Below are 14,068 nucleotides of genomic sequence, written 5' to 3' on the forward strand. Positions count from 1 at the left end.
ACTTTTGTCAATAATATTAAGTCCTTTTCCCTCAAAAGCAACCCATGTAGTTCTAGCTTTCCCAGGGCCTTTGATACCATCAGACAACCTTTGATAGCTTTAGACAATTGTCCAGTTAAGTCTTTGGATCGAATTGCTGGAATTCTTCTTCTTATACCTGTTCCCTGTTTTTCAAGACCTAACAAACAAAAATAGCTTAAATATCAGTAAACAGAAAATTAATAAATAGATACAAAAACAGCTTTAGTATTAGTAAACACATGTGTCAGGAGACAAATTATTCATATACTATGTTAACTATGTGCTACTTGTTAACTTTATAATTAAATCGGATTTCCTCTGTATTAGATAATAATAGACATTTCAAATTAAGTAGAAGTCAAAAAGACATTGTTCTCCCTCTTTAGATAACATAAAAACTAAGAACAAATTCCAGCTGAAATGTTGAGTAGGGAAATGATGCAGTTATAAAAGAAATGCAATTAGAAAATTAAAAACAAAAGAAACAACCACATTCTTAAGCTCAATTGTTTTTTTAACAAAACAAGACAATGCTTAATATATTTTAACATTGTTTACCAAAGCTGAGAAAAAACCGTTTTACATTCCACATTTGTGATAAAAACTGACATTTTTTCAAGTTTTAAGAATATAATAGCATAATGAAAGGCTAATTACCTGAGTCCCCAGGACCCTGATGGTGACAGCTCTTTATTGCAATAAAAGTTAAAGTCTTGTTATGTCTGACTGCACGTAGTAGAGGTATCCAATCAGCAGCTTTAATACGATCCGCATTAATATCAAGAATATTATAAAGTTTTTTGGCTTTCACAGATGTTAAAGGGGCAGAGCCTTCTAAAGCACAGAGCTGCTCATAATGAGCATAAAAATCCATACTGCACTGTCTCCTTACTTTAACAGAATCAATCATTTTCAGTTACGTACTGAGCTATGATCCAGAGCTACAAAAAGAAAAAATATAAATTTTTTGTTAACAGCTACACATAATCTAACCAATTAAAATTTATCAAAACATAGCCCTATTATGCCTATTTTTTCTTTCAAGATCAAAACCCAGACTGTAAAGAGGACTTGGCTTCCAATGCTATGTTCCTGCAGAAGCCAATATACATTCTACCTTGCAGAATGGATTAAACTACAGATAATCTCAATGGATAGACAGCTGAAATAAATGCAAAATAGATTACAGAATCTACTCACAATTTTCTTTAGGAAATCCTACAAACATTGAATAGGTTGTGACTCTTTGTCTTTAAATACAATAATTTAATGAATAGGTATACATATATAAAATATGTTTTACAAAACTACTATCCTAAATATTATATTTTTTGAAAAGTAATCATTTCAAAGGACAAACTAAAATGATATATGGAAAAGTGACTTCTAAATGCATAGAAATGCTCAACGGTGGGTTGGACTAGATGACCTTCCAATTCTGTTATTCTACAGAGAGTTTTTCTATATTTAGTTTTTGTATAATGGATCATTTTTAGAAATTTAGCCTGAAAAGTAAAAAAAAAAACATCCAGTAACTATTCATTTTGGGTGATTACAAATATAGACTTAGTAACTAGTTTCTTAGATCACTCAAAGAATAGATTCGATATTACCATAAATATACATATTTTAAAGGCAGAAAAGCAATCCTTTGAAACTTGCAGCTCAGTTTTAGAATTTCTGTGTTTAACCAATCAATTATTTTTGCAGTTTTTAAAGTATAATTTTAGAATATTATGACTATGTTTCTTAATTTGAAGTATTATCAATACTGTGATATACACATGCACTTTCTTCTGTTAATTCATTTTATACTTAAATGAAAAATTAAATATTTGGAAGCAGACAATAAAACAAATACTCAAGTGTTCCTAGCTTATTAACCATCAAAAAACAACTTCTTACTTTAAAGCTGATTCTATTTCTTTAAGTGGACTATTTTTTTCTAAAAGATGTAATATTCTCATTTATCTCTTTTAAAGATACTGCTTTGCCCAATAAAAGTACAAGGTATTCATATATGTTACTATAAAAGCAAATATATGACATTTTATTCCTTTAGTTTATAAAGTTGTCAAAAAGAAAATGTTTATTATTCATTAAGGATATGTATGTATGTATGTATGTATGTATGTATGTATGTATGTATGTATGTATATATATAATTTCCTTAATGAATAATAAACATTTTCTATATACTCAAGTATAAGCCGAGTTTTTCAGCCCACTTTTTGGGCTGAAAAAAGCCGCCTCGGCTTATACTCGAGTCAGTGAAAAATTTGCCCAAAATGGAGGAGAAAAAGGGGCGGGGCCATGCCACTGGGTGACGCTCGTGAATGGCCCGGCGCCCCTGTGAGTTTCCCCTCCCTCTGTGTCAGTTTGCCGCGCAGCGCGCACCGCACCATCCCCCCTCCTCACGTTCTAATGTAATGCAGGGCTGTCTTACGATTCCCCTTCCTCCCCCTCCTGCCGCTCTGCAACGATGTCCCACCTCCTCGTTATGGCAAGCAGCCACATAGCGATGTCCCACCTCCTCTGGTACAGTGATCCAATGATAGGAATCACTGTGCCGTGTGTCATAGGAGGCGGGACATCGCTCCCGCGGCTGCACGGGACATCATTACCGGTAGCTGCTGCATTTCCCACCCTAGGCTTATACTCGAGTCAATAACTTTTCCAGTTTTTTGTGGTAAAATTAGGTGCCTTGGCTTATATTCGGGTCGGCCTATACTCAAGTATATACGGTACACACTTTATATAAAGAAAGAAAACTTTAAACAGAAATCTGAAATCTAACCAAACTATATTCCTTAACTATTACAAGAAGTGGCCTAGAAATCGTAAGACCAAATTCTAGGTCTTTGAACATATTTTTCAGCCCAAAAACTTCACTGGGGTAGTTGTAGAGAAAATAGAAGGCAGCAGTATTAGATATGTTCACCACTTTGAGTTTTTATATATATATATATATACATATACATATACATATACATATACATACATATATATATATGTATATATATATGTGTATATATATATACATATACATACATATATATATATGTATATATATGTGTATGTATATATATATATATATATATATATATATATATGTGTATGTATATATATATATATATATATATATATATATATATATATATATATATATATATATATATATATATATATATATAAGATAAAATGTTAGGATAAAAATCTAATTATCATGAGGGTCTTTATTGGTGCTCTCTGAGCTTGCATGTTTTCTTGCAGACATTTCTGCAAGGTAACATCATCAGTGCTATCAGTGTGGGTGGGGCTGGTCTTAGAGTTTCTTTGGTATCCACACCCACACCCACAGACAGGCAAATCACCACAATATAAACTGACAGCAAAACAGTTCTCCTTATTAGCATTGATGATGTTACTAGTTAGGGTAATGAAAACATCTAGAAGAAAACAAGCAAGATCAAAGAGCACCAAGGACCCCTCATTTCAACCCTGAGCTACAAATATTCTCCTTTTTTTGGTATCTAATTATTGTCTTTATATAAGATACTATTTAGACTTTTTGCTCTTCATAACATTCTGCTATTGTTTATAACTGAATTGCTACCAAAGATATTTAAATCTTTATCAATCACTATACTACCAACTATTAGTACATAGTTGGACAGAGACAGAACAAGATTTGGAAGCAGTAATAAAGAGATTATAAATCATTTTTCTTTTATATTGGCTATGTTTCTTTTATCAGAACCATCCTAAAATAGAAATTGAATGTTACAACCAAAAATGTTTATTTCTAATACGATCATGAATAAAAATATTTTATGAATAAGAAAGAAACTTACGGTAGGAAGGAAGTCTTCTAGCTGTAATAAAAGTGAGAACTATGTGTAAATATTCAGGTTTTCTGAAAACAAAAAATAAGGATAAAAGGGATTGAGCCAAGTGATTAGAAACAACATCCAGAGAAACTGTAGCATCAGAGAATACCAATATTATTATTAATAATACCAGAGGATGAGCACCCGAAAGTGCATTTGTGCAAGTGGCATGCATGCATGCAACTGTGACCATCAAATGTACTAAAAAATTATTGTGCTTATTTTAACAATGCGTTTTGGAGCAATTCTGTTTTTAAATTAGAAATATTAAGTCTTAATTTCTATTCATCAGCTAGAAATGTAAAAACTGTTAGTAAATATACATTTTCAAAGCAACAGGCCGCCAATTAGATGATGTTGACAAGATTATGGAAGAATTAGTATCTGAGTTTAATTCCTCTCCTCTTTCCTAACATCCATTAATTTTGCTTTTGCTTTGAATCCACTTGACCTTGCAGACAGAATCATCTTATCTTCTAACAGCTGCTCCACATTATTTAGACATTTTAAGGAACTGTTGAGGCTAATACCAATAATAGACTTTCCAAGGCAATTGTCTGTGGAGATTCTCAGACATCCATGTCATAGTTTTCTCAAAAGTATTTTTCAAAAGGCAACTGGACTATTTTTTCCCTGAGAAAGAAAAATACATTTTACTTCTCATCCAAGAAGCTTCAACTCATTCTTCAAGCCATTAAGCTTTGGGATGAAAGCAAAACAACATCTTCAAGAAAAAAAAACAGTGCAGCTGTCTTTTGAAAAAGCACCTTTGAGGTTCCCAGCAATATAGAAAATCTATATTAAAAGCTATTCCTATCAAATGGCAGAGACTACATGGGGTCACCAAATTTCCCAAAGAAAAATTCCACCATACGGCATTATATTTTGCAATAACAACATATTGCAAAATATATTATTTGTAACAATATCGTTTGCACTATTTATGCAGAAATTGTGCAAAATATATCTCATTTATTATACATTTTAATATTGTGCCTATTTTAGAACTTATATGATTTTTATACAACCTACCATTGTGTTTAGTAGAGAACTAATCAAGCTTTTCCAGCAAAATCCTTTTTCTACCAATAACAAATACCCATGCCCACCATGCACAAAATGTATATTTGCCAGCACCACAGCCTGAGATAAGATGCTCAGATATCATTGTTTCTTACCCCCTACCTGCAGTTATCGTTATGTATATGTAAGAATGCCGCCCATACACCACCCACTCTTTAACCCATGGCATTTAAAAGCCAACCCAAGAAAATCAGACTTTGAATGATTGTACTAAATATGTATAAAAATATGAATAGCAGTGAAATGTTAGAATTAAACAATGGGTGAGTGTGTGTGTGTGGATGGGTGTACACACATACACACAGACACAGAAACACACACACACACTCGTAGATTTTCACGGGTGTAGGTATAATGGTCTTGTTGTATTCGGGTCTTTTCCCGTGTAAGATTGAGATTGTCCATCCTCAGGCTGGTGTTTTCGGCTTAAAGTGTGATGTGAGCTGCCGTCTTTCTATAAATCTTGGTGGGTGGGTGTGGAGTGCTGGCGTTATTTCAGTAAGTGGATTGATTGGCTGTGTGGCGGTATCATGATTGGTAGATTGGTGCTGGCTGTGTCCCCATTGTTGTTTTGTGTTGCAACGTCCTGGGTGGTGAGTGGGGCTCATTTGTTGACTAAAGCTGGTTTCCAGATGTCTGGAAACCAGGCGGGAGGTATCGTCACATTTATTCATGTTGTGCGTGTGTTTCTCTATTTCGATAGCTTCCATAATTATTCTCTTGTTAAAGTGTTCAGTTTTGGAGATTAATTTGGTTCCTTCAAAATTAATTTCGTGTCCTGTAGCTTTAAGGTGCTGGAAAAGGGAGGAAGTTTTTTCCTTTTTTCTTACTGCGCTCTTGTGCTCTTGTGTTCTGTGATGCGTGCATTTATTCTCCTATTCGTTTGTCCTATGTATGTTGTAGAACATTTCTGCAGTAAGAAAAAAAGGAAAAACTTCCTCCCTTTTCCAAATTAATCTCCAAAACTGAACACTTCAACAAGAGAATAATTATGGAAGCTATCAAAATAGAGAAACACACCCACAACATGAATAAACATGATGATATCTCCCGCCTACCAGACACCTGGAAACTGGCCCTAGTCAATAAACGAGTCCCAGCCACAAAAACCAACACAGGACCCAGAACAACACAGGACACCATCACTAATCACCCTCACCAAACATCAATTCCATCAACCAATCAAGATGTGATAACACAGCCAACCAATCCGTTTAAAGTAACAAAGACAACATTCCACACAAACACACACACCTATATTTATAGAAAAACAGCAGCTCCGATCATGCTTTGCTTGCACAAGCACAAAGCCAAAGGCACCAGCCTGAAGATGACGAGTGTGACCTTGTCAAAACATCGCCAAGATACTGTCAATCTTACACGGGAAAAGACCCGAATACGCCAAGACCTGCATATGTATGTATGTATGTATATGTGTGTGTGTGTGTGTGTATGTGTATATATATATATATATATATATATATATATATATATATATATATATATATATATATATATATATATATATATATATATATATATATATATATATATATATATATATATATATATATATATATATATATATATATATATATATACACACACACATACATACATACATACATACATACACACATACAGGGCGGGGCATAACCTTTTCCTAGGGGGTCACAGCAACACTTGTAATAACAACACAAATAATTCATACACCATTCGAAAGCCCATCAAAAACTGAGTTTATTGACACGATTTAATAGTCAGTATGACCACCATTAGCCCTTCGAACAGCATTCAAACGAGGTGGATAAGAATACAACAAATCTTCAAACAGTTCCGTTCGATTTTCCAGATTTTTCAACACAGTTTCCAAATTCATTCTCAAAGTTTCAACCGAAACAAATTTAACATTTAATAGCTCATTCAATTCAGTTTTTTATGGGCTTTAAAATGAGGTGTCGCGGAAGTTGTAAACTGCTGTCGATCTTGCTGTGACCCCCTAGGAAAAGGTTATGCCCCGCCCTGTATGTATGTATGTATGTATGTATGTATGTATGTATGTATATATATACATACATACATACATACATATACACACACATACATACATACATACATACACACACACACACACACACACACTGTAGATGGAGATATTGAATAATGGAATAATGAAGGATGAAATTTTGATTTAATTAAGGAAATATGAATAACAAAATAGGTGAAAAACATATCTTTGAATATTATGGCGATATGAGAGGGGAGAAAAGTTAAAATGGGGATAGAAAATAGAGGGGAATGATAGTAATTATATATTAATATGTTAAGATATATAAAAGGACAGAAAGGTTTAGAAATGAAGGGCGATAATGAAAGGCATGTATAAATAATATAAAATAATGGAAATAAAATGTAATATTTAGGAGTAATAAGACTATGTTTACGTGTACTGAAATGTATGATACCCAGATGCCACACTATTCACGCTTTGATATGTATAAAGAATATAAAAAATAAAAATTTGATTGAGGGCTAAAGACTGCCACCCATCCACCACCCACTCTTTAACCCGTGACGTTTAAAAGCCAAGACTAAAAGAAAGATCTCTGAGCAAATGTAAACATACTGAACGTGGCTTTGGGCGGCATACAAGCAATTAACAATTAAGACATTAAAATAGTCATGAAAGCAAACATATGCAGATTAAACCACCCCCTTCGTTGGCCTTTGGGGTTTCAGCGCTCTGTACAACCCAGGACTCCACCTCCCTCCCTCTTTCACTCGCCTTCCTATTTACCTTGGACTCACCACGCACATATCCGAAACGAAGATCCACGCTCAAAAGTCGGTCATTCACTTCAGAAAAAACAGAGGCTCAGGGGGAAGCCAGTTGTTAGGTATTAGGCACCTAAGAAAAAGGGAAAGGTTGATACGTCCTGACAAGAAACTGAGCGGCAGGACGACGCACGAAGGGAAGCAAGAAAGCCAAGTCTACACTCTCACACAAAGCCCCTCACCTGCCGCGCGCGCTCAGCCCCGCCCTCTCCCCGCTGCACTCCCGCTAACCGTTTCCTTGGTTTCCCAACCGTCTTTCCACATAAACTTCCCTCACGTGGCCCCATCAGCGAGCTCGCTTATTGGCCCAACAGCTCAAGCAGCGGTAGTTGTCAACGTCGCCCCTCTTTCCATATTAACGTTCTCTCTGGGCGTTTTAGTTACAGATTTTTTTCGGCCAATGAGGGGTATCGATACCCGGGAAGGTGGATAAAGATTGCCGAGCTCACTCTTTTTTCTAGCGCTCACCCACGCCTGCGAGTACCCTAGTCCTAACCCGCCGCTCTTCTTAACGCCGAGCAATCCTACTCTTCCGTGAAACACGCCCTCCCCCTTCTTTTAAGGCCTTCGCGTGGCCTTCCTCCGCCTGCACAATACTTCGCGCGCAGCCGCAGTTCCTGGTTTCGTTCTCAGAAGAGAAGGGAATCTTTTCCCGTTCAGGGGTCGGTTCCTCTCTTCTTCTTTTCAGAGGGCGTTTTTCTCGGGACTGTATTTAACCCTAGTCTTTTTTGTTTTGTTTTACGACTTGAGGAAATAGGAAAGGCGTAATGCTTTTGTTCTTCGCCAGGATTTCTCGACCTGAAGAATAGTTTTGTGGGGTGGGGGTGAGGAGGAGTCTCCGCCAACGCCAACAATTGAAACGGCTAGCAGGATTTGGTGGCGCGAGAGAAAGGGGATGACATATAGGGGAGGGGGGAGGTGTAACGGTGAAAAGTAAAAGCTGGAGACCTCGGGAAAAGTTGTAATAACCTCGAAGACTGCCGGGTACCGCCATGAAGAAGACAGGAGCCTATGGGGACCGTCTAACGGGACAGTTGACTGTAGAAGGAAGCGCCCGGAGTTTCTTGTTTCGGACACTCGTGGTCGAGGAAGGTCCACCTGAGGAAAGCCAGTGGGGGTGACGGGTGGGTCGAGCCTAGTCCTGGAAATCCTATTTATCAACCGCAGAGGACGGCTGTTGGCAGTTTCTATAAAAGGGACGGAGTTGAAGCCCCCGGTGAGAGAAAGGGAGGCCTTGGAGCTTCGCTTATCTTTCAGTGTCGGAGAAAAGGGCTGGGGCAGTCTACAACGGTAGGGAACTATTGCTTTTACTACTTGTGGACTTCAAATCCCAGAATTCCCGAGCCAGCCATACTGGTTTAGCAATTCTGGGAGCTGAAGTCCGCAAGTTAAAGAGGCCATACTTCCCCACTTATGGTCTACAAGAAAGAACTGGGGAGAGGGGGAGTGCGGACCGAATGGGAAGTCCCAGGAGGAAGGTAGGAATTGGAAGGGGACCATTTGGAGCGGCTTGCCGACATGAAGTGATGAAAGGACCTTAGAAGGCATATTAGAGTCAAAGTCTTATTTTGAAAGCTTTGCGGGCAACTAATCTGGTCTAACATGGGCGATTTTCGTCCCTTTTTAAAAATGCTTTTGTAGCAAAGCACCTACCAAAGTTATTTTTCTACCTTTCAGGTTCAACAGAATAGTGTGAAGGTGGAGCTCCTTGATCAGCTGTAGAGCAGTGCTTCTCAACTTCCTTTGTTTCTTCTGTAGAGGAAGACTTGTTTCCTCAGTGGCAGTGTTTCAGCATCTTTAAGATATGTTCCCCATGCTGGCTAAGAAATTCTAGGAGCCGATGTCTGCACACCTTAAAAGTTGCTGAGGTTGGAAAATGCTGCTGTATAGGAAATGAGACTTCCTAATGGGACCTAAGACCAGAACAGCAAGAGAGGGCCCAGAAAATGCAGAAGGAATTTCAGGACTTTACAATAAAAATGGATCTGATTCCTATTATATATTTCTCTATACACAAGGAGGAAAGGTCATATCCTACCTGATACAAATGTGTAGCAGCTACAAATTGACAGTCAAAGAGCTAATAAAATTTAAATTCATGGCCCAACTATCCAACCAGGTATATGATACTATCAAATCTAATGGGACTAAGCGCTATAGAAAGTGATGGATTCCAGACCTTGGGCAGTGCAAATATATCAGCATGACCTCACTATACGTTTGAAATAGAAGAAAACCCATCCAGTCAGGATTAACCCAAGGACTGCAGTGAGTAAAGCACCAGTCAAGCCATGTGAAGTACCATGCAGCTTCCAACCAGTGTACATGCCTTTTGGCAAACTAGCTTCCAAATGCTTCAAATATGCAAAATATATCCCAAGAAAGATTCCCAAAATGAAAGCCCAAATAAATGAGTTTGAATCTTAAGTCATGGACCAGAGGAACTTCCTATTCCATACTACCAATGTGTTGAGTGAATGTGATAATAAACGGACACCTCACTGGGCATCTCTCCAATGACAAACATCTTTACCAGGTACAAATGAGTATAAATGCTGCTTGTCAAGACCCTAGTTAAAAATCTTTGGGAATGGGAGTTTGCTGTAATGGAGGATCATATCAATGCTGTGCCATTTGGAAAAGTTATGGCAGAATGCACATGAGAGATCCTCCCACCAGGAGACAGGTTTAGAATCAATAAAGATGATCCTTCTAATCCTGATGGCAAGGGTCATTCAAATACTTTGGAAACCAGGGACATACCTACAAGAGATAAATCTGGTTGAAGTCTCAGATCCTTCTTAGAAGGCAAGTTCAGAACACATTGAGACCTCTTCTTTTGACCAGAAAAATTGGGAAGAGCCGTAAACAGAAGACTTTGTGTGTGTCACATGCCAGAAAACACATTTTTGAGCAGTTCAATGTAATTTACATCAAAAACCAACTTGGGAAGACTCATGTTACAGTAAAAGCATATTGGGACAAGTAATTGCAGATACAGTGCTTGCAAGTGAACTACACTGCAGTTTCTAGGAATTAGGTTCAAACCTAGATTACAGCATGTGAACACACTATCACTTTGGGGAGCAAATAGTATTTAATCTTTCAGAGATCTGTAGAGAGTGTGAGGGTTTGGGAGTTTGCCATTGTAGTTCAATAGGGAAAAAAAATCCCATTGCTCCTATCCTGGCACTTAAACAAATGGAGAATAATAGGCAATTATGCCCAAAGTATGCTTAACTGTTCACAGCTTAGACAATGTACTAACATGACTGCCTTCATTTATAGATGTGGAAGAGTAAGCCAGTGTATCTAGGCCTGACTGCCTCACAATATCAGGTTATTGCGAAGGCAGTTAAGGTGATGCAAGCAATGTACATAATTATTGTATATCTAAGAGTACTGCAAACCTGAGAGAAATCCAAACTTGGTCTGCAAACCAGAGCAAGAAATCCATTTCTATATGGTTTATACAGAAAATAAGAGTGGAACTGGCTCTCATATATCTTGATAATTGCATTCCTTGTTAACTATTGACACTCCAGGGAGAGACACTGGATCAATGATAGACCAAGCTCTTAACCTTATTGATCTCTGACAAAAATTGTTATGCCATTATGTTGTTTAGAAGCTGTAGCATTAATTGTGGGGCCATCAAGTTGAACTTGGAACCATCCATAGAACAAAAAAAAATATTTGTATGCTGGGATTTAGCATTGGATGAGTTTGATGTTAAGAATGAATATGTTCAAGGAAAGATATATCTAATAGTGGATATTATTATGAGGACTCGAGATTTTCTCCCAGGAAAAATATAGTTTTGTTTTTATTTGTTTTTTTTTAAAGTCTGAAGAGCTGGGAGAGAAATGGTCTTCTATAGCTTCTGAGAGATTTTTGGGGAAGTTCACAAAGTGAAGCAGAAAACTACTGCTTCAGGAATTCTAGGGTTTCTGTAAAAATCGGTAACATAAGAGTCAGAATTTGTGCTACATTTTTGCATTTCTGTGTGTGGTATTAAGTCTCATTTTCTTTATTCATCATATAGCTTGTGGGAATAAATGTTCAATTTCAGCCTTCACTTACACTTCATACTGAAGGCTTTGCATATTATCTTTCTGGGGGAAAAACATTTTTTCTACTTATGTCCTGCAAGTTTGATTTTACTGTGAATAAGGGAAAGATGGCTAAATCCTCTAGTCATTGTGCCTCTACATGAAATAGCCAGCAGATGGCACTTTAGAAATTATTTCAATTTTTGCATTTTGAGCTTTTAATTATAGAACGCCAAAGCAGAGTGTGAAAGCCCAATCTCTTCTGCATACTGGGGTTAAAGGGAAGACGCCAAGTAAGATACACTCTTTCCCCAGAGGATTGGTGGGACATTGCGAACTATCTGCAATTTGGCAGTTCAAATCTCACCAGGCTGAAGGTTAATTCAGTCTTCCATCCTTCCGAGGTGGGTAAAATGAGGACCCAAATTGTTGGGGGCACTATGCTTATTCTGTAAACCACTTAGGGCTGTAAAACACTGTAAAGCTTTATTGCTATTGCCAGGCTACCCCAGATGCTTCTGTATCTACTCACTCTGAAGAATTATCTGTTCCAGATATTCCCAATTTTCTTCCAGATATTAGATTAGATTAGATATTTAAAATGTTATACTCAGTCCTTAGCCATTTCCTGATTCACTTAAATCATTCATTAAACTAGGCATTCTCCAGGGTAGATAAACCCATTAAGTTTAAGCATTCTGCCTTAAGCACCTTATGGGCCCTGGTGAAGTCCAGTATGATTTTTTTCAGCAATTTGGGAGCCAATTCTGATGTGAATGCTTGGTAGATTTTTGGAATACATAAATCTAAAAGAACATTGACAAAATGCTTCCAAATTACATCCCACTATCACAAAGATCCAGGAAGTAGGTACTTTCGTTTTTCGATAGAGCTTTAAGAGAGAAAGACATGGGTGAATTAGAATATGAGTGGATTAAGGCCAGAAGTTAACCTTAGCACACTGGCATGATATCATTTTTAAGCCTAAAGTGTGGTGTTAAAGATGTCAAAATATTTGTGATCAGCACCTCATTGGAAAAGGAGTTGATAACACCAGAAAAGAAATTGTAGTATATCTGCTCATCAAAAGAACATTCCTAGAACTATTGGTGCTGAATAATTATCATCCAGAATCTAAGTTTCTGCTTGATGGGGAGGAATGTTAAGAAAATGGAGGCTCTCCAATTCAAGAGCACCCTGAACGGAAGCAGATCATTTGAACTTTTTTGAATTAGATTTTAGTCCAAGGCATGGGACAGACTGCATTAATCATACTTGTTTATTTTTGCTGGGACTTTATGGAAGGAAATGCACCCTTCCCGGCTGTTTTATTTTTTTAACCTCTCAGGGCTATTCAATATTATCAATCATGATAGCTTTCTGGACTGCCTGCAAGAGTTAGAAATTGAAGTACTGCTTCTTCCTGAGTAAGCTATTCCATCGGGAAAGGAGAGGTTAGCTTGCCAAAGCATTCTTTTCTTTTTTTCCAATTTTGTAACATTTCCATGAAACCACTGGGAGAGTTCATACATCATTAGTGGGCTGGTCATACCTTGATCTATATTATCCAGATTTTTTGGTGGCTACCCTGAATTGGATAGAACTCTTGAATAAACAGTTCAACAACTTGGAGATCTTTTTCAGCTTATTACTATAGGATTAGGGTAGGACCAGCAAACAGAGGCCATTATTAAAAGTACCAGCTATGGCTGGTATTTCAGTTGTCATTTTCCCAGAGAAAGAGACCTTCACAATAATGATCTAAGCCTTTGTCACATCCTATATGAATTACTATAATGCAGTCTACATGAAGCTGCCTTTGAAGACTGTTCAGAAAGTTCCAACTGGTACAAAATACAGCAATCCCTTTGTTGAGTGAGAGCTCCTTTTCACATATAACACTGGTACTTCAGGCTTTGGAATGGTGATCAATAGGTTTCCAGGTACTATTCAACTTATTATTTTTTACCTCTAAAGCCCTCTATGGTTTGACATTCAGATACTTTCCAGAGTATCTGTTTCAAATGGTATCTGTACATCCTAACAGTGGAAATCTTGAAAAATTTGAGGAAAAGGTGTCAAAAACCAATGCTTTTTAGTGGCAGCTACTAATTCTGGAGCCGTTCTGCCAGTACTTAGATAAGTGGTGAAAAAAGACTGTTTAAATGAAATTGTAAAGAGGCACCT

General features: G+C 37.2%; 1 protein-coding gene across 6 annotated transcripts in view; it reads right to left on the reverse strand.

Annotated features, from left to right (window-relative positions):
• Positions 1–8,160, reverse strand: part of CEP78 (centrosomal protein 78) — a 30,161-nt gene extending 22,001 nt beyond the window's left edge. Inside the window, exons 1-5 of one of the 6 annotated variants that reach the window (XM_087715958.1) lie at positions 8,061–8,160; positions 7,792–7,902; positions 3,876–3,896; positions 679–962; positions 3–178 (exon numbers count right to left, since the gene is read on the reverse strand). In XM_087715958.1, the coding sequence (XP_087572084.1) occupies positions 3–178; positions 679–931 (429 nt within the window). In that variant the 5' untranslated portion in view covers positions 932–962; positions 3,876–3,896; positions 7,792–7,902; positions 8,061–8,160. Of the gene's footprint in view, positions 1–2; positions 179–678; positions 963–3,875; positions 3,938–7,791; positions 8,027–8,060 lie in introns of those variants that run through there. The other 5 variants (XM_087715956.1, XM_087715959.1, XM_087715957.1 and 2 more) reach the window with 5 other exon arrangements.
• Between the last annotated feature and the right edge of the window lie 5,908 nt (positions 8,161–14,068).

This window comes from Thamnophis sirtalis, unplaced genomic scaffold (assembly GCF_051295495.1).
Source record: "Thamnophis sirtalis isolate CommonGarterSnake01/CBP01778 unplaced genomic scaffold, rThaSir2_p1.2 scaffold_5, whole genome shotgun sequence".
Classification (NCBI taxonomy): domain Eukaryota; kingdom Metazoa; phylum Chordata; class Lepidosauria; order Squamata; family Natricidae; genus Thamnophis; species Thamnophis sirtalis.